This window comes from Ovis aries, chromosome 1, assembly GCF_016772045.2.
Source record: "Ovis aries strain OAR_USU_Benz2616 breed Rambouillet chromosome 1, ARS-UI_Ramb_v3.0, whole genome shotgun sequence".
Lineage (NCBI taxonomy): Eukaryota > Metazoa > Chordata > Mammalia > Artiodactyla > Bovidae > Ovis > Ovis aries.
The window spans coordinates 231943262-231965354 of NC_056054.1; the positions used below are offsets into that span (position 1 = coordinate 231943262).

Below are 22093 nucleotides of genomic sequence, written 5' to 3' on the forward strand. Positions count from 1 at the left end.
CTAAGAGTTCAAGCTGAGACATGGGTGGCATCTGAGGCAGCCCATCCACCAGCAGGACCCAGGCAGCCAGCCAGCCCTGCCAGAAAGGTGCTGGAAGGGAAGGCGACAGGAATGGTGTGACAGGTAACAAAGTCGGGCAGAGGATCACTTCCAAAAATGAGTTTCAGGGTCAATCTTGGCTCCTCTCTTCAGCCAGCAGCACTTCAAGTATCACTGCTGAGTGATATTTGAAGCAGGTCAGCTGAGTTGGGCTACAGTTTCTGCTCAGAACGGAGCAAAGGAAAGGGTGGCTAGAGCAGAAGGCAGAGAAATGGGAAGTGAGACAGAGTCAGAGACTAAGAAGAAACTTGTTTCCAGTAAAAATTGCAAGTAGATCCAAGCCAGGACTTTCATCTCCGGTTTCCTTCTCTTCAACCTGAAGAAATCCCCCTGTTTAGACTGTCAGCTCTAATGTAGCTGCTGCTCATTACTTCAGGCATTTTCTGTAATTGAATGCTGGGGAGCCTCTTCCTCCTCTCGTTTTAATTAGTTGTCAGATGCAAAGTGAGCATTGATGGTATTTTCTGTTGCGCCCTCCTGGAGGTCCTCCTTTGCATATTGTCATCACTCAGGTATTAGGATGAAGTTTTTATTTGTAAATGAGGTCTCACTGATCCTTCAACACGATAGGGGAAGTATTAAAAAGGCAAAGCTACATATTGCATTTACCCTGCTGAGAAAAGTTTTGTCCATTAGGCAAACAGAGGTGGCAGAAAGTAACCCAGCAGAGCTGACCCAGCAGACTTTGAGCATACTTCAGCTACAGAAAGTCTGGGAGAATTCAACCTTGGCCACCAACAACATAGAAAAAGCTCAGATAAGCTAAAATAAGTGCGGGGAGGAATTTTAGGATCCAAAGGTCTCTTTTCTTAACTCAAGAGCAGAGGAACTGAGAACACTTTAAGCAAGAGCCCTTTAGATTTCCTTTAGGAATCTCATTCTGTGGTTGGAGGTGGATTTAAACCCTTCCCCTGCTTCAGGGGTGATTCTTGATTGCCCGAAGTTCTTCAATGACTAATTCAGAGATAGATACATAAGCTAGTCAAAGCCAGTGGGATATGACACTTGGAGTATGTGCAGCCGTCTTGTCACTCTGAGGGCAGCGTGAGAATGGAACCAACCCTCAGCTTGCAGAGCTCACAGTCTGATCCCTGGATCAAGTCATTTGGGCTTGCTGTCCCTATGAGCCTAAAAATTTCTGGTTTTGGCTAAGCTGACGGTTTTGCTTTGGTTTGAGCTGGGTTTTCCGTTCACTTAAGAAGGCTCCTGACTAATTTACATGCAATAGTTCTCAAAATAACTGAGATTTTATTCCTAACTTCATCCAGCTGAGGCCTCTAAGGCCTATATCCAAATCTCCACACATTTCCCCTCAGTGTGCTGACCCACAGCAGTGCACACCTCAGGCATTAATGCTGCCTTCCCCGTGGTCCTGCCTCGATGAATCCAAGCACACCAGAAGCACAGCCCCACCTGCACAAGAGGACGGCACCCCAACTGATTCCCTCATTTTTTAGCCTCACTATTAGAGTAGCTCAGTTGCATGTTTGACTAAAATTGAAACTTTCATTTGGGTTCTTACACTGCAAAGAGTATAGGCGGGACTTCCCTTCCAGTCCAGTGGTTAAGACTCTGTCCTTCCAGTACAGGGGATGTGGGTTCTATCCCTAGTTAGAGAACTAAGATCCCATATGCTGTGCAGCACTGCCAGAAAAAAAAATTTTTTTAAAGAGTATAGGTTCCCTGTATATTCCTTAATATATGATAATTGTCTTTCTCTTTCTGATTTACTTCACTTGGTATAATAGGCTCTAGTTTCATCCTCCTCATTAGAACGGACTCAAATGTGTTCCTTTTTATAGCTGAGCAATATTCCATTGTGTATATGTACCACAGCTTCCTTATCTGTTCATCAGGAAGGAGGGGACACATGTATGCCTACGGCTGATTCATGTTGATGTACAGCAAAAACCACCACAATATTGTAAAATCATTATCCTCCAATTAAAATTTTAAAAAAGTATAGGAAAATAATCTTACAAATGTACTCTATAAATGTAGACTGTACGGGGAAAACTCTGGGTGAATAATATGAACAGATGGGCATGTACACAACTGTGTTTCCTGAAGACAGGAGCTACAGCAGGACTTCATGAGCTCTCTAGGGCTGCGTGTATGGGAGGGAAAGTCATTCAGGGCATCCACACAAAAACAAAATGTTTTGCACTCAGCTGCCTTCTCACTTTGAAGTCTTTTGATCACCTGGTCGTGGACCATGGATTCTGACCCCCATTCTGTCTGTGGAGCTTTGATGGATCTCTATCTGCCTACTCTGGAGAGTGATGCGAGGAGTTGTTTAAACTCTGAAATTTTCTAGTTCTAAAGTAGAGTAAAGGCATGTTCCCCCAGCTGCCACCCTGGAGTCACAGGGAACTTGACTGTTGCTCATATCACGACTGTTAGAGCTGGCAGGGGCCTTACATGCCTGGCCCAGCTGCTCTCATTTCAAGGAAGAGAGATGTGGAGATGGCAGTGACTATGAGCATGTGGAGACTGGAGGCAGGTGAAGTGGCGGCTGGTGGAGGGGCCAGGGGCAGGAAATGAGGGCTCTGTCATCTCTATCACTGACCTTGAACAAAACATTTCCCCTCTTCCTGATTCTTTCTCATCTGTAAAGTGGGTGATGACTGCAAAAACTAATTCTCCCTCTCACAGCTGTGAAGCCCTGCTTACAAATTGTCATCAGTTTCAACAAAGTGCCCATATCTGAGTCTGGAGAAAACTTAGCCTCCCCTAGTATCTGATGGCTTTGCAATTACTTGTTTCATTTTTGGATCATAGGTTAACAAATGAGGGCTACTCATCTTTTTACAATGGCACTGAGGGAGATGAGGGTGTGTGTGTGTGTGTGTGTGTGTGTGCATATGTGTGTGCATGTGTGTGAACTTAGGGTTGTGTAGACTCTTCTCCTTTCTCTTCTCCAGTTCCTCCCTGAACCTAACACTTACAGTGTGTGGAGCATCAGGCTGCCCATCTGTCACCCCAGCTGTGTCTCAGCTCCTGACACCCTCTATGAGGGAAGCCATAGCACATGAATGGCAGCCCCTGGTAATTCAGAAGGCAACCAACTCGTCAACAATTCTGAAGAAGGATTTTATCTATCAAAGTAGAAAACCTAAAAGAAATATTCTAAAACACTTAAAAAATATATAAATGCCTCTTCATTTTTAATGTGTATGCACCATGGCATTTATTCAAGGTAGACATTTCAGGAGAAGTGACAAGCCTAAAATTCACTTGTTATATGTTTAATATTCATGCACCATTTAAATTCTGTGGGTATCATGGTCTTAAGATAGTTCACTCTGTGTTATGCAGAAAAATTGGTAAACTCTCTGACAGAAGAAATTGCCCTTTAAATTGGCTTCTCGTTTCTTGGAGGCACTTTATAAATACTTAATGTTGTTGCTGTTATGTTATTATAATTATATGAGAAGTGGCCAGTTTATATCGGCCTTAACAGCAAGAATGAAAATCATGAAGGGTGTCACAAAAATTATATCACCCATGTTAAACATTTCATCTCATGTTTTCCTAGTGGTCAAAATACTTAGTGCACTGAGAGCGTCCCTAAGGCAGAGGGAGACAGCCAGAAGCACATTCTGCACATAGTGACACATTAAGAAGAAGCCCACGTGGCTTGGGCTTACTATCCACTTTGGCTCTGGAAAGTTCCCTTAGTTAGGGCAGGGTACAAAGTAGATGGGCCCAGGTGTCAGGTGCTGAGTGGAAGGGGAGGTGAGCTCGACCTGCCGACTCCAGGAGCCTCCCCAGGACATAGGCTCCAGAGAGCCCCAAGGCCAGCCCTGGGCTGGGCAGGTTTTCCTCTTGGCGACTGCAGAAGGTGGAGAGGCCTTGGTCAGCTCCGAGGCCTGGGCCTGAGTACAGCAGCCAGCTAGGCAGATAGAAAGTGTAGCCACCGCCTGGTTCACCAGTCACCAGTCCACGTACATCACTATCACCTTCTATCTGGTGAGGACAATGAGTTCCAATGCTACAACTGCCTCAGAATTGTCGGAACAGTCTTTTAAAAACACCTGTGCCTTGGGAGACTCACCTGTGCCTTGGGAGACTCTTATTCAAAAGGTCTGGGTGGAGATTGGTTATCTGCATTGTAAAAAGCACCACAGGTAATTCTGCTGTGCAGCCAGAGTTGAGAAGACACACCTCCTGAGAGACTCAGTGTCTCCAAGATGTCAAATATTTTACTTTATGACTCTATCCCTTCAAGGATGAAGTGTGAGAGGGCTGTCTGAATAAACACAGAACAGGATGATCATGGAATCAGTTTGCTCTGCCTTGGAATTAACTGCCTTGAGGTTTGTAGAAATCAGGGCCCTGAAGACACAGGTGTTCCTTCTTTTTCTTCACTGTTTAGATCCAGGCCCAGCCCAGTCTGGCAGGAATGCCTAAAATGCCTTCTGACCAGTGAACAGCCCAGGAGGACTCCTTAGGGGATGATGGTATCCTGCAAGAAGTTCCAAATGTGCTCAGCTGAAAACTGAGCAAGTGATTACATACCCCCTCATCTGTGCTCCTCCCATCTGCCCATAACCTTGATCACTTCCTAGAAATACCTATTTGCCGTGCCACAAGCACCTGTGTGATGTTTTTACAAAACTAGCAAAATGCTTTTATTAGAGTTCTCCAGAGAAATAGAATCTTATAATTTCTTATAAAATTCCTTGCTATATATCTTTTTGTATGTAATATTTGTATATTTTATATATAATTATAATATATAATGAGTTTCCTTGGTGGGTCAAATGGTAAAGAATCTGTCTGCAATGCAGGACATCCAGGTTTGATCCCTGGGTTGGGAAGATCCCCTGGAGAAGGGAATGGCTACCCACTCCAGTATTCTTGCCTGGTGAATTCCATGGACAGAGGATCCTGGTGAACTACAGTCCAGGGGGTCACAAAGATTTGGACAAGACTAAGTGAGACCAGTCCTAGGTGTTCATTGGAAGGACTGATGCTGAGGCTGAAACTCTAATACTTTGGGCACCTTACGGGAAGAGCTGACTCATTGGAAAAGACCGTGATGCTGGGAGGGATTGGGGGCAGGAGGAGAAGGGGACAACAAGAGGATGAGATGGCTGGATGGCATCACCGACTTGTTGCACATGAGTTTGGGTGAACTGCAGGAGCTGGTGATGGACAGGGAGGCCTGGCGTACCACAGTTCATGGGGTCGCAAAGAGTTGGACACAACTGAGCGACTGAACTGAACTGAAGTGACTAGCACACATAATATATAATAAAATATAGAAATATGTTTATATATATAGAAATTATATATGCACACACATACACACATATATATATACATATACACATAGAGAGAGATTGATTTCTTATAAGGAATTGGGTCCCAGTTGCGAAGGCTGGGAAGTCCCAAGATCTGTCATCTGCAGCTCAAGACCCATGATAACCCACGTATAGGTTCAGGACAAGTCTGAAGGCCTGAGGATCAAAAGAGTTGATGGTGTAAATTCTAGTCCAAAAGCCGCAAAGAGTTGATGGTGTAAATTCTAGTCCAAAAGCCGCAGGACCCAAGACAAGACAATGTTTCATTCTGCGTTCAAAGGCCAGAAAAATCTGATGTTCCAGCTTGAAGCAGTCAGGCTGGAGGAGTCCCCTCTTGTTCGAGGGGACTCAGCCTTTTTGTTGTATTTAAGCCTTCAGCTAACTGAAGGAGGGCCACCCATCTACATTAGGGAGGCAATCTGCTTTATGTACAAATTCAAATATTCATCACACCCAAAATCATCCTCATGACACACCCAGAATAATGTTTGACCAATCCGGGTACCCTGTGGCCCAGGCAAGTTGACAAATAAAATTAACCATCACACGCCTTTTCTCTTGTCAGCCTCTTAAATAGATAAAGGCATGTATATCTCAGAGTGAGTGACACAGGATGAAGTCTGCCCCTTCCCAGCACCTGTAGGAACAGCTGCCCACTGTGGGGTATGACCTCTTATGGCATGAATCAGAAGGACTTCCTGCTCCTAAGGTGTGTGGGCAGATGCCCTTTCTATCTGCAGGAGTGAGAGCTCTGAGTACCAACCCAATCTGGACTCATGTCACTATGTATACAGTAGATCCCTTGGTCCCTGACATGTGTTGGGTCTCTCTCTATGCACTCTCCCCACCTCCCAGCTCCACTTGGCCTTCTTGGTTTCTGTGTTGATACGCTGCTGGAGAAAGCCAAAGAACTGGGCTGGCTGGACCCCAGCAATTCATCATTTCTGACTTTCTCTGGATCTTCAGTATTACCCACTGTGCATTTTGTCATTCCTTAGCAATTGACCCACTTACCCAATCTTCTATTCAATAACTATTTTTGAGCACCTACTACTTGCCAGATACATGATCTGTTAACAGGGATGTAGGAAAAAAAAAAAAAAAAAACAGAGGTGATCTCTGCTCTCAGGGCGCATACAGCCTGAGAGACCCCAAAAGGCAGGTGTCCTAAAACTGTCTAAATACCTCAGCCCTCTGTATTTGCAGGTGACTTCAGTGACAACCATGGGTTCACCCCTGTTAGAAGCTCCTGGGTCTTTACTGCTGGTTGGCGCTCTCTCCAGCATTCCCTGTGTCCTCTGGATAGCTGAAGCTGATGCTGGCAGGCTCTTGGGTCTCCTCTAGCCAATGGTGCTCCTGCTTCTCTTCTTCCTTTTTCTTACTGCTCCCTCCTACATTTCCTCCTGCTGAGATTTCAGCCTGTCCACCCACATGCCCAATCCGGAACTCTGTTCACGGAGACCTCTCATTCTGAACCCCAAGGTCACTAAGTCCTGTTTATTCTTCCTGCTAAAAAAAAAAAAAATCACCTTCTTCCTGTCCATCTTTATTAGCACTGCCTCATCATCTGCCCCCAGGCTCAACTCTTTCCCCCTCTAATCTAGCTTTCACATGTTTCCAGAAAACAATTCAAATACATCTTATCATGTCCTACTCCTGATTCAAGTTTTTCAATGGCTTTTACAAGCTGGAGCAGGGCTTTAGTACACTTTTTTTTTTTTTGGAAGAAGGATGCTGTTTTTCCTTCAAAATGTAATATGAAGCACTAAAAAGAAATGAGCTATCAAACCATAAAAAGACATGGAAGAAACTTAAATGCATATTACTAAGTAAAAGATGCCAATATGAAAAGACTGCATACTATAGGATGTGCATACTACATGAAACTCTGGAAAATGCAAAGCTATGGAAAAAGTAAAAGGGTCAGTGGATGCCAGGGGTTACAGGTCAGAAAGAAATAGGCAGAGCACAGAGGATTTTAAGGGCAGTAAACTACTCTGTATAATACTATGATGGCGAATATCTTTTATGACATTTGTCCAAACCCACATAATGTAAAACACCAAAGTTATATATATAAGTGTAGTCTTTGGGAGATAACAGTATGTCAAGGTAATAACACATTTACGATATATATGAATAATACATTCGGTATGTAACAATAATACATTCATTACAGTAAGACTGTAATGAATGTGCTACTTTGATGTGGGATGTTGATAGTGGGGGAAGCTATGTGTATATGATGTAAGGGGAAATTTCTGTTCTTTCTGCTCAGTTTTGCTGTGAACCTACTCCTGTTCTAAAAAACAAAGTCATTTATGACATACTACATTAACATTTTTTTAAAGTACTACATTTAAATTTACCTTTAAAATCTTATATTCATATTCACATTTAGAAAAGTAGAGCTGCTTTGCTGAAGTGGTGGCAATGGAAGGAGGAGGGCAGGCAAATGTGTCTCCTGTCTGTACCTCATCTCCCAGATGTTCCCCGAGACCTTGGGGCTGTAGGACTTGGAGGAACCCCAGAGACCTGGAGGACTGGAGCTCAATGCCTTAGTGAGGCAAATGATGGCCTTCCTAATCAGGCCTAGCTTTCTTTCCAGGCTCAGCCCTTGTGGTTCCCAATACCCTGCCTTCCCAATGTTCTACACAGACACTAGTATTCCTCCAGTATCTCCCACTCCATGGGTCTCCCTCCAGGCCATTGCTCACATTGCTCCTTCTTTCATCCTTCCCCCCTTTTCTCTACTTGATGACCCCCTTCAAGTCTCAGCTCAAACAGCACCTCCCCTGTGGAACTGCTCCAGGTTCCCCAGGAGACCTTCTTCATGCTTGGTTCATCCTGTACCCTCCATTATGGCATCCGTTCAATGCACTGTCTGTTTTTGCATGCCTGACTCCAATTACACTATGAGCAATTTAAGAGCAGTTTTCATCTTGATAGCCTTGCTGTTTTCATCTTGATAACCTCTGTAGCTAGCATGATACCTGGTTTCCTGAATGTTTGCTGAAAATGAACGAGTGGAAGAATCATGAATACATAAATTCTCCTCTTTCTCTCTCAGAAGATGACCCCACTGCCCATTAGACTGAGATGATGCTCAATCATTCATTGGTGGCTTTTCTACATTCCCATCAATTTCTTTGATTTTGGGTCAGTGTATTTACAAACCAATCTAGCCACAGTAGCTCACAGCTGGGTCTCCACTTGACTCCCACCCCCCATTCTTTTGTTGACAGAGCTGTGTTCCTTCAGATGTATCTTCAGTTCATCCTTGAGTTATTTCACCTTTCTGCTTCTATTTGCATATGCTCTTGGTTTAGCAAAAGGAAGCTTGGCAGGAAGAGAAATTTCCAGCCTGTCCTTCTCCAATGTACTTCAGTAAAAGACATCTGTAGTCCTATATTTGCTTGGAATATTTAACACTTAATTTTCAAAGCCTCAGTTGAACGCATGTTATAACTGAGCTGATATCCCAAGTTCACAACAGTAAATCCAGCTGCACTTGGATTTGACAGCTGAGGTATGCAGAGCCTGAAAAATCATCTAAAGTTGGTGCATTATTCCTTCCTATGAATTTCTTTTTGTCTCCTATGTTTTACAGAAGTAAGTAGCTCAGAAAAGGTCTCAAAGAATATTTATTCAAGCCGGTTTACCTGTTTTTAATGAAGCCAGTCAATCCCATGAACTTCCTTGTTTCCTCCTACTTTTTCATGCCATGTGTTATCACAAGTGTTCAAGCTCTTAGGAAAAAACCCTTAAGCTCAAATCCGGACTTGCCCCTCAATCAGGTCTGTTTCAAAATTCACCAAAATACCTACAGCTCATACACAGTTTTAAAAAACTAGTCTGCCCCCTGGAGACTCACTTATATGTGGCACTTCATAGGTATCTGAAATTTTTATAGTCTTAAGGGCCTTTGGTTGAGTTTTTTAGGTACTTTTGATGAAATATTTTCCATTATAGGTACTGATTCTATGGGACAGTTGTCTAAGACTGTTCACTATATTTGTTTCTTTTTCTTCAACTTTTTATTTTGTGTTGGGGTATAGCTGATTAACTGGAGAAGGAAATGGCAACCTACTCCAGTGTTCTTGCCTGGAGAATCCCAGGGACAGGGGAGTGTGTGGTGGGCTGCCGTCTATGGGGTCGCACAGAGTCGGACATGACTGAAGTGACTTAGCATAACTGATTAACAATGTTGTGATCATTTCAGGTGAACAGTGAAGGGACTCAGGTATACATACACATGTATCCAATCTCCCCTAAATGCCCCTCTCATGCAGGCTGTCACATAACATGAAACAGAGTTCCATGTGCTGTACTGGTTATCTATTTTAAATATAGTAGTATGTACATGTCCATTCCAAGCTCTCTAACTATCCCTTCCCCCCGCCCCCGCCCCCATCCTTCGTGCCTCTGGCAACCATAAATTCATTCTCTAAGTCTGGACTGTTCACTACATTTCTTAACCCATATTTTCTTAAATTGCTATAGTACTTAACTTCTTTCAGTAATAAGTAGTGAATAGCTATTTATCATTTGTTGCTGTTGTTGCTGTTATTGTTTAGTTGCTAAGTCATGTCTGTTAAGCAGTCTTAAAAAAAACTAAGGTTAGAATACCCCTGGTAATGAATCTACAGGGTCTTTCTAATACAAGTAAACAGTAACAAAATAAGAACCATTAACTGAGCAAAAGTCAAATTGCCTTAGTCTTATGGTGAACAAAGACCACCTTCACTTCCCAAACCATATTATTAAGGAGAATCAGAAAAACTCAGGCATCATTAGCCTTCAATATTTTTGCTATACTGTGAAAGGGGGCAGAATCAGTTGCCACTATCTTTTATTCATTCACCACATTGCTTCATCCAGTCTCCATACTCACAAAGCTCAAGAAACCTTCCCCCCAATTCCTCCTCCCAACCCGCATTGCCTTTTTCATACTGTTCATGGGGTTCTCAAGGCAAGAATACTGAAGTGGTTTGCCATTCCCTCCTCCAGTGGACCACATTCTGTCAGAACTCTCTGCCATGACCCGTCCATCCTGGGTGGCCCCACACGGCATGGCTCATAGTTTCATTGAGCTAGACGAAGCTGTGGTCCATGTGATCAGTTTGGTTAGTTTACTGTCATTGTGGTTTTCATTGTCTGCCCTCTGATGGAGAAGGATAAGAGGCTTATGGAAGCTTCCCGATGGGAGAGACTGACTGAGGGGGAAACTGGGTCTTGTTCTGATGGGCGGGGCCATGTTCAGTAAATCTATAATCCAATTTTCTGTTGATGGGCGGGGCTGTGTTCCCCTCCTGTTGCTTGACCTGAGGTCCAACTATGGTGGAAAAAGTTATGACCAACCTAGACAGCATATTAAAAAGCAGAGACATTACTTTACCAACAAAGGTCCATCTAGTCAAAGCTATGGCTTTTCCAGTAGTCATGTATGGATGTGAGAGTTGAACTATAAAGAAAGCTGAGTGCCGAAAAATTGATGCTTTTGAACTGTGGTGTTGAAGAAGACTCTTGAGAGTCCCTTAGACTGCAAGGAGACCCAACCAGTCCATCCTAAAGAAAATCAGTCCTTAATGTTCATTGGAGGGACTGATGCTGAAGCTGAAACCTCAATACTTTGACCACCTGATGTGAACAACTGACTCATTGGAAAAGACCCTGATGCTGGGAAAGTTTGAAGGCAGGAGGAGAAGGAGACAAGAGGGTGAGATGGTTGGATAGCATCACCAATGCAATGGACATGAGTTTGAATAGGCTCCGGGAGTTGGTGATGGATAGGGAAGCCTGGCGTGCTGCAGTCCATGGGGTCACAAAGAGTTGGACATGACTGAGCTACTGAACTGAACTGAATTAAACCCATTTTGAATCTCACGTCATCAGTCCCCCCATGTTACAGTCACTTACTCATCCCTAGTCAGTCCCTCTCATAGGAAAAGTTTAGCTCTGGTTCACTCTCTCCCATATTAGTTTTGCAATACATTTTAGTGATTTCAGTGACCCCAAAGGTAATCAATCCTTCCCTACACCTTTATCTTTCAGCTTCTTGACCTCTTCTGGTCTACTTATCTTGCATTCAGCACAACCTCAGTCACTCTCTCCCAAGGGACATGCTTTAGACTTTAACAAGAACAGGACACCCCATAACCTCAATTTCAAGAATTTCAAGAATCTCTCTTTCTAACTACCACTTTCTTTCTTTCTTTTTTTTTTCACTAAGAGATTTAGTTGTATTTTTATTACTCTTTATTTATTTATTTATTTATTATTATTACTATTTTGCAATATTGTATTGGTTTTGCCATACATTGACATGAATCTGCCACGGGTGTACATGTGTTCCCCATCCTGAACCCCCTCCCACCTCCCTCCCACCTCCCTCCCCATACCACTTTCTAGTCTTCTGTTCTACTGTCTCTACTGATCTTACTCCAACAATCCCTTGGTCCTCTGGATGTACAATTCACTGATCCTTCCTACTTTTCATTGTCCTTCTGCCTCCCCCTTTTCCTGGCTTTAGGTCTCATTTTCCTACCTGCTCAGCTTCAACCCCAAAGTCCACCATTGCAATCACCCCTTTGCATAAACCCTCAGCATCATTGCCTCTCTTTTTATCTTATGCCCTTGAAAAACTCCACCTGGACTTGCATGGCTGAACATGACTGGAAGAGAAACACCCAATCTTGGAGATGGTGTCTTTAAATTTATTAGCACAAATCTCAAGCAGATCCTTAAGGCTGTCTAGCCACTTTGATGCATTCTCTTGGTGCATTCCCTCTTCTGCTGCTGCTGCTGCTGCTAAGTCGCTTCAGTCGTGTCCTACTCTGTGCGACCCCATAGACGGCAGCCCACCAGGCTCCTCTGTCCTTGGGATTCTCCAGGCAAGAACAGTGGAGTGGGTTGCCATTTCCTTTTCTAATGCATGAAAGTGAAAGGTGAAAGTGAAGTCGCTCAGTCGTGTCCGACTGTGCGACCCCATGGACTACATACAGCCTTCCAGGCTCCTCCGTCCATGGGATTTTCTAGGCAAGAGTACTGGAGTCGGGTGCCATTGCCTTCTCCCATTCACTCTTCTACTCTCCTAGAAATTCTCTCTCTCCTGAAACTTTCAACATCAATCTTCCATCCTCGCTAATAGCTGATATGACCTTTCTGATTTCGCTGAGAATACAGAAGCAGTAGGAAACAACTTCTTACAAGATACTGCTCTGCCACCCTGTCAACCCACCTACCAGCCTCCAAGCCCATGGACTCTGCCTTCTTTCATGTTACCCTCCTCTTGTGTCTTCCAGAAACCATTCCAGATACTTTTCCCTCTACTTATCTTAACCATTGTTTTCCCTTCTCAAAAAGAATTTCTCCATCCGCATATAAGTGTGCTGTCGTTTCTTCCATGTGGCTTCCACTCTCTGACCACACCTGCCTGTCCAGCTTCCATTCCATTTCTCTGCTTCTCTTTATAGAAATAGTCATTAAGAGCCGCTGCCAGTCCTCCTCTTTATATGCTCTCTTGAACATATTCCAATCGTGTGTCAGTGAACCCCTCACTCCTTCAAGATGGATCTTTTCAAAGCCATTAGTGACTTGCGTGTAGCCAAACTGAATGATCAATTCTTGACCCTCATCTTACTTGACTCATGAGCAGTATTGACAGAGTTTGTCTCTATCCCCCTTTGAAATGTTGGATTCTAGGAATCCCTATTCTCCTGGTTTTCCTCATCTGTTTTTTTGAATAAAACAAAAAAAAAAAACAAAAAAAACACACAAAACAAAAACAAAATCCCACTGCTTGTTTTCAATGTTCTTTGTTGGTTCTTCCTCATTTTCTCAACTTAATGGACTTCCCAGGTCACAGAACATGTTCTTCTGTTTTCTGTACTATTTATACTCACTCTTTTAACGTTCTTATCCAGTTTCATGGCTTATATAATATATACATGTTGATGACTCCTACGTCATCCTCATCCAGCTCAGATCTCACTTCTATACTCAAGATTCATATATCCTTTTGCCTATATACATGTATGTCTTTTCTTGGATGTCTAATAGGTATCTCAAACTTACTATGTCCCAAATCAATCAGCTCTCTCCCCTCCTAAGTCTCTCTTCCTTCATTCTTCCACATCTCACTTAGTGGCAATTCCATCTTTTCTGTTGCCCAGGCAAAAAACCTTAGAGTCATCTTGGACTCTTCTCTTTTCTCTTGCAACCGAAATAGAATCCAACAGAAGATCTGCCAGTCTCAACCTTGAGAACCAGCTATAACCTGACCACCTCTGACTACGTCCTCAGCTACCATCCTGGTCTAGACTCTCTTAGGTTACAGAAACAGTTTTGATGATGTTGAATTGCCTCAACAGCAAAGTGGTCTTTCTCTTATCTGGGGGATGTCTAAAAGCTGTATGACACCCCAAGCCTCACACTCAGATTTTATCATTTCAGATTTATTCTTATGATGTTAAAATCGCCATCTCTTCTTAGTTGTCTTTAAACATTTATCTTGTCCCTAAAGCATTTAAGGTACATTAGAAAAGTATATGTGTGAATGTGCGTGTGTGTGTGTGTGTGTTAGTTGCTCAGTTGTGTCCGACTCTTTGTGACCCCACGGGCTGTAGCCCACCAAGCTCCTCAGTCCATGGAATTCTCCAGGCAAGAATAGTGGAGTATATAAATACATTAAAATAGAAAAACATGAGAAAATTAGGGAAAGGGAAGATAAGGATAGAAAAAATTCATATGATGTCACAGGTGAATTGTGCATACACCCACATGCCATGAGGTTTTGTACCCTTGCTAGAAAGGGAATACTAACAGAGGAGTCTCTTCTTCTAAGATGTGCTTTAATATCAGATCTCTTTTTGCTTAACAGGCCCCTAGAAGACACCATGATCACAGTGGCTCCTTGGACCTGAGTGGCAGAGGGCTGTGTGGGCATGAAAGGAGAAGGGTTGTATGCTCAGAAGTGAGGCAACGTTGGTCAGGAGGACCCTTCTCTCTCAAGACTGGGTCCTGCTGTACACCCCAATCATTCCCTGGTATTCCCTCCAAGCTCCCACCTCCCAGCTCACCCCTACATGTTACCCTGAGTACTTACCAAGACCCAAGCAAGAAACTCTGAGTCCTGATTTTCCAAGATTCCTAAAATAAAAATAAAGCAATACATGGTCATCGTTTCCTCAGGTAGAATTTTAACTGTGAGTATTAAATCTCACTTAAAATTTTTTTAAATTGAAATATAGTTGATTAACAGCATTGTGTTAATTTCAGGTATATAAACTTAACTTTTGATGACACTGTTCTTGACTAGAGCTGTGGAAGGGGGAGAGCTCCAGATGCAGGCCTGTGGTTTGGGGAAGAGTCTCTTTCATCCCTATTTGGGTGCTAGAAAGTCCAAAATGTCCTTAGGCTCAGCACAACAACAAAGGGTCCCCACAAACACAGCTTTTCAGCCCTATTGGTCTTATCAGTTTTCTTACAAATGTAACATCTTTCTTCTTGAGGGCAAGATTTGTAGACTATTTACCTATCAGTCATTCTTCATTCATCAATCAATCCTGACCCATAGTGGACCCTTAATAAACATTCGTTGGCTGAGTAACAGATGAACTGACCTTTAAAACAGAGTATTACTACAGATGGATAAGGAATATTTAAAGAACAAATACAAAATAATCCTTTAGGCTATTTAAACTAAATTAGATTACTTTTATTAAAAAACTACACAAAATTCCTACAAAAAGGTCAGACAGTCCTTAAATGATTCTTCCCTTCCTCAACATTTTTGCTTTTCATCCTTAAAAGTTGATCCAAGGAGAGGAAATATATTTTCATTCTCTAAGTAGAAAAAGAACTAGGTGCTCTCATCTTAACTGTAAGGTGTTTGTGGAGACCCAGACCCAACCCATCTTCCTGTCATCTGCCCAATTGCCATCAGAGAAGAAATCGAATTCTCAGAGAAACGATATCTCATAGAATTTTGTAGGGATCCAATGTGAAGAGATGAAGCTGACATTATTGAAACACGGTAGAAAGGTGTATTCCTTACTTTCTGATCAGATGCTTTTATGAGAATACAGCTTTTCTCCCTGCTTCTACCCAAACAAAACAGAACCAACTTTTCTAAAAAGTTTTCTACAGCTCAGTTCTTCCAAATTCTCTCTTGATTATCCCACAGTTTGGTTTCTTTAGAGCTAGTAATCAGTGCTCTTATTTTTGCATCTATTTCTTTTCCCTGCATGCTACTGTCTATAAAATTCCACCTAAGCAACACAGTTCCTTTCCTAGCTTGGTTCAAAGGACATTACAGTGCAAAGAGTTGAAAGAGCCAGATTTTCGTGACTTTGTTGCAACCAGCTAGGTGACCTTGGAGATATCACTTCCTTGGACTTTAATTTCTTCATAGTAAAATGGGGTAGCAATGTCTATACCATTCATCCAGCATTGCTGCTGTGGGACTGGAACATGATAATGTATGCTAATGTGTTCTCAGTAAACAAATGCAAAAGCATAATTATTTTTGGTGCTTTCTGACTCTTCTTATGCTGTCACAGACATACTGCTAAATTTTCCATATGAATTGGATATGTCCACCTGGCAGGAAACTATTGCATAAAGGTGTGTGTGAAAAATATTTTGAACTGCTAAGTAGGAGAAAAATACTTGGACCACTCCCATGAAATTAATTTGCATAAAGAATTGTTCTTTTAGTAGTTTCTCAGAAAACCACAGGATGTACAGCCAGAAGATTTGCTTTGTGGTCTAGAAGTCTACTGATTTTAAAGGGTAGGAATCTAGAGTGAAAGCTATATGGTGGGGAGTATAAAAAAAGACTTAGACCAGAGCAAAAAAATCAAAGAAAATATATAAGTGAATAACGGTCTTGCAGGTAGAGATATTCGACATTGATGAATTAGTGATTTATTGACAGATTACTATGTTCAAAGCAATGTGCAAGGTCATGAAGATACAGAGAGGAACAAGGCACAATTCTCTACCCTTAAGGAGTTCTCTATCCTTTTCTGAGGGACACAGAAGAGCAACCGTGTAATCACAATAGAGTGGGGGACGTCCTCCCTGGAGGTTCTTGAGAGCACCTGGAGGAGCTATCTCAGGTTTGCACTTGCATAACTATGTGGGTGTCATGGGGGAAAAGATCTAGGTAAGGAATTCCATGTAATTTTAATATCTTTCATGACTTACAGCACAATAGGGAACAGGAGCTTGGTGCAGAAAATTATGCAGAGGAAGAAATTTTTCTAACAGACTCAAATAAGGTGGGATTATGACACTGGGCATTTACTGAGCAGCATCTCAGCACCCAAGGTAGGGAGACCTGCTCTAAGTTCCCTTATGCCAGTGATTTAGGGAGACAGTGATCACTCTGATATGCGTTTGGAGGGCCAAACTTGAGAAACTTGAGAACCGCCAGCCAGTACAAACTGCAAAGTAGCAAGTACTCAACCAGGCCCATGTTCTTGCCACTGCTGTTTGAACACCCAGGCCAGCTTTTCTGGAATGAAAGCCTTAGAAGATTTTGCACTATAAGAAAAGGTCAATTACAAGAAAAGGAAATGGCAACCCACTCTAATGTTCTTGCCTGGAGAATCCCAAGGACGGGGGAGCCTGGTGGGCTGCCGTCTATGGGGTCGCACAGAGTCGGACACGACTGAAGTGACTTAGCAGAATTGATACAGTGGTGATAGGCCTCACATTGAGCCTTGGTGTTTTTATATTATTTAACTTTTTCACAGAGTATTTTTTTCCTCTCTAGGTGGAAGGATTGGGCTTCCCTGTTGGTTCAGTGGTAAAGAATCTGCCTACCAATGGAGGAGACACAGGTTTGATCCCTGGGTTGGAAAGATCCCTGGAGAAGGAAATGGCAACCCACTTCTGTATTCTTGCCTGGGAAATCCCACAGTCAGAGGAATCTGGCAGGCTACAGTTCATGGAGTCACAAAAAAGTCAGACACAACTTAACAACTAAACAACAACAAGAACAAATGGAATGATAACCAAATTCAGTTAGCTGTTTTTTAAAGTGAGAGGTATTTTCTGTGCATAAGCCATACCTGGTTCCTTAGTTTTTGCAGGGATAAGTCTCATTGTGAGGCTCCTACCCAGTAAAGCCACTCACTTAGCAGATGGAGAAGATAGGAGGAAATAACTTCCTCCAGTTCATGTGGATTTCCAACACAATTTCCGTGATTCCAAATGGCATATCTCCATCCAGCCCACGTTCCTGTCTGCACAATACTAAGCGGAGGTGGGGTGATTATTTAGCCACTTTGATCCATTTAAGCTCTGCTGGGTAATAGAAGCTCAAATGCTTGACACATTTGATCTAATGAGTCCAAAATACATCATCCAAAAGCTTGTTTGTGTGGCTAGAGCACCAAATAATGGCCAACTTAACACATCACACTGGACTGTGACAGGTATCCTAGAACCTCCTCTATCCAACTCAATGGAATTTTCATGCTCACTTCATGACCTTGTGTGACATTGTGCATGGAAACAACTTAACATGATTGCATTTTATCTCTTAATTACTCAGCATTAGCACAGGTGAGGCTACCAAAAATTCTGGAAGCACATCAAATGTCCAAATAGATAGAATTTCTTTTCCATTTAATTCAAAGCAGTTGCACTGCACTAGTTTCCCTATTTTATCTGTGTCAGACATACCAGAAGAAAGTCTCACTGTGTTCATTTTTAGTATGTGCTCCTGTTCAACTCAAAATAAAAGCTCCTCTTTCCCAAGTGAACCTGAGCTGCTCAGCTGCTAATTTTAGAAATGAATGACATCAATATGGGGGCACGGGACACTTAGCTTTGTCAGTCAAATTTTGGAAATCCTAAACCTTAAGTCAAAGCTTTGGGAAAGTTACTGGAGAAGGGATATAGCTTCTTGAGAAGCCAAAGGTTGCATTTCTTCTTTCTAAAGACAGAATTGTCCTCTCGGTGGCTGAACTTGTTTTAGGACAATGGTTAGTCCCACGACAGATACAATAAATATAATTTCTAGTGTTGTTTTGTGGAGCATCCATCATGCTCTTTTTATTTTAAGACAATAATAGAATTGTAAGAACTGAAATCAAGTGTCACTTAGGCACAGTATCACATGCCATTTGATGTTTACAGGTCCTTTACAAATCAAAGATGCTAAAAGCAGATTAGCAGCCTAAATGTGTTGTTTTAAATTGCTTGCTTCCTCATACGTGTATCTTAGACCCTACTTACAGTAAACTGCTTGGAAGAAAGGAACAGTTGGCTAAAATAGGTATCTTGCATTTGACCAAGACAGATGCATGTTGCATAGGAGAAAAATCCCTTATTTAGAGCTGAAGGCACATGTAAAGGGCTCCAGTGGCCTTGTCAAACTGGCAGAGACAAATTTGGTTTGACCTGGTTTCCATGGGCTCAGATCATTACATCATCTGCTGTTTTAGTCTAGCTGAACATCTTTCTGATCCTTCTACATCACATTCTGCTGTGTGGGGGGGCCTTACCTGGAAGCTACTAGTCAAACGTGGGGTGTGAAATGGAAAAAAAAAAAAGAAATGTACAGTTAACCTGTTTTGAAAAATACAGAGCAGAAGGTATGTTCATTTGTCAACCAGCTGGTTTTTATAGTTTTATGAGAACATACCTTTTTACAGCCATGAAGGTGACTACAAATGGTAATAACGTTTTCTTATGAGGGCACCGTTCATCACTGTTGACAGTGATTAATGATTCATTTGGAAACCACCAGGCATATAAATGGTTTAGCCATGCATTTTGATGACAGACATTGATAGTAGCACAATGAAACTTTGTTTCATTCCTTCCTTTATCTAAATAGCAGCAAAGTAGAATGGGATTCTTTCAAATTCTTTGATTGAAAGGTTCAAGCCATTTATCTGTTGTAAATTCCAACTAGATTCTTATTCATTTTCTTTGGACATATAAAAATCACCTGTTGATCTGTGCACTCTAGAAAAGTCTACAGAAGTAGAGCAAAAAAGAGATTTCCCTATAGTTAATTAATTAGTTCAACAGAACTGTGTATGACATTGGGCAGGTTACTTAAACTTTTTAAGCTTCTTTTCTCATTCATAAATAGGGATATTAATAGCTCCTTGCTTTTTCTTTCTTTAGGAGATTGAGAAAATATAAATGCAGCACCATTCACAGGAAACTTCAGTGTTCAAAAAAATGATATTTAGTTTCTTCCTTTCTTATTTTCTAGAAAAAGTGGCATCTCAAACACTGAAGCTGGTGGGGTTCCGATTCAGGACTAAAGCTGTTAGAAGGTTGCTTCTGTGGTTTCAAGACCTATTTCTGTGACCCTATCCTCTTACTTCATGGATTTGTGCTTAGACATTGCAAACATCCTAAATCTATTATATGTGAATTGTGAGTCATTTTGCTAGGACCATTAAGATAGTGGGAAACAGGGGCTAAAGATAGATAATGGAGGTGAAGGAGAAGGTGGTATTTTGTTGGGAAAGGCAGTTTGGAGAATTCATGTGGGTCTGAGAAATTTAGAACCTTTCTTCTGTGACTGCCAGAAGGAGGGAAATGGAGTTGGAACACAAAGTTGTGCACGAGAGCAGAACTTGGATGATCTGCAGGGATGGAGATGGTGATAAGGGTTGCAAAATGCTCATCAAAATCTATTTATCACTTAAGTAAAAGTTACTCACTGCTTTTTCTGTCCCAAGTATCTAAGGCATCAGAATAGCTGGAAATAATTCAGCTGAAGTCAAGAGAATCTGGAACCTTTTTATATAAGGGCATATCATTTGGGGTTCATGAACATGCATGAGAAAAATACATTTTTATTTTTCACCAACTTCTAACTGAAATTTAGCTCCTCCTTCAAGTATAAATGTTGGCAAGAAAGCACAGAAGTACCCACATTAACTGTTACTTTGCCATCAAAAGAAATTACAGGTATTTTTCTACCACATCACAGTTACCTCAGAGATTTCAAAAAATAATTTGCACTCGCTATTTATACCTATCACCTTTTGGAAATTTGGTACTCAGCCTACTCCTAGAGCTTGTTATTTAATATATTGAGAAAGAAGTGCATGTCTTATTAGGTCACAAATTTGGATTTTAGATATTTTGAACTGTATATCTAGTTAATCAGATTCTTGTATATTTTATGTTACGTGTTTAAAAGCACTTTTTCTAAGGAGTCCGTAAACTTCACCAGACTGCCAGAGGGGTCCATACTTTAAGCATCTTGAATGTAGCTAAAAGAAATATGTCATTTTAAAAATGTCTCTTCGTGCATCCATCTGCCACAAAGCAACATGGGTTTACAAGCATCTTTTTCAAACTATTAGGGTAGGCAATCCTGAAGAGTTTTGAAAGTGAAATATGCCGTATCCTACAGCTACTCTTTAAAATGTGTATAATAAAGTTGATAGCGTTGGTGTTCAGTATTCCTTTGTTTGATTTTAGTAAGTTACAAACAATTTTTAGGCCCTTGCTGAATTTACTTCCAATTCAGGCTTGCTGCTTGTATTACCTCTACATGAATATAAATCTTGACTCTAAGGTCTCCCATTACAGGGCTCTTCAACAGCCTCATCCACCCGTCTATAGCTGGAGTCTGCTGGGCTTACCCACTAGGGCAGAGGAGACAGAAGAGGATTTGCCATCCCCAGGGCTCTGGGGTTTCAGCCTCATGCATGATATTTCTTTTGTAACAATTTACTTTAGTGTGATTCATTCATTCAATCATTTCACATTTCATTCCATATTATATTTGTGTTTGTTTTAACATAAAATAATGTTTCCTTACTAATTCTTCAAGTAAGTTTGTTGTCTCAGAGATGTGCCATGTTGGTCCCATAGCTTTACCAGGTGCCCCTTGGCACCTTCTGCTGCCCCAGTTTGAGAGATTTGGTTATAAACTATTATCAGTCATTTATACCTTACTGTGAAGAAGTTTCAGACTTTTCCTTATGTCAGCTTGGAGGGATTAGATGAAACAGTCAAGAAATAAGGCGCTCAAGTTCTGAGAGAATTGGAAGAGGGAATAAAAGTAGGGTGGCAGGGCTTAGGTTGTGCTAGTGGTAAAGAATCTGTCTGCCAATGCAAAAGACTTAAGTGCTGCAGGTTCAGTCCTTGGGTTGGGAAGATCCCCTGGAGAGGGGCATGGCAACCTACTCCAGTATTCTCTCCTGGAGAATCTCATGGACAGGGGAGCCTGGAGGGCTACGTCCATAGGGTTGCAAAGAATCAGACAAGACTGAAGTGCCTTAGCACGCACACATGGCAGGAAGATTAGGAAGTGGCCCCACAGGGGAAAATAAACTTTGCTGCCTTCTAAATTTTGTCCAAAATCACATCTCTCTTAACAACCAAGTGATCACACTTTCCTGTGTGAATATCACAGATATACTTGCATTTTCAACACTGAGAAGAAAAAATCAAAAGCTTTCAAAGTTTTCTTCACCCTGGGGTGATGATTTGTTTTCAAAGAAGTTCCACAAGATGAAGCAAAGGTAAAGCCTTCTGTATCATCCACTTTGTAATGAGATTTGTGTTAGTTTCCCTGTAATGAGCTGTGTAGTTTTCAAAGGCAAAATAAACAAAAAAGCATCTAAGACAGATTTCATGCTCCAAATCTTCCCAATTCCATTTCCTACTTTCCCTTTAGAAAGTAAAATCAG

The 22093-nt window shown here is 41.8% G+C and overlaps 1 protein-coding gene across 2 annotated transcripts in view; it reads right to left on the reverse strand.

The window, feature by feature from the left end:
- Positions 1–22093, reverse strand: part of KCNAB1 (potassium voltage-gated channel subfamily A regulatory beta subunit 1) — a 451035-nt gene that overhangs the window by 109510 nt on the left and 319432 nt on the right. For both annotated transcript variants that reach the window (XM_004003226.6, XM_004003225.6), the window contains exon 2: positions 14515–14558. In XM_004003226.6, the coding sequence (XP_004003275.1) occupies positions 14515–14558 (44 nt within the window). The remainder of the gene's footprint in view (positions 1–14514; positions 14559–22093) is intronic.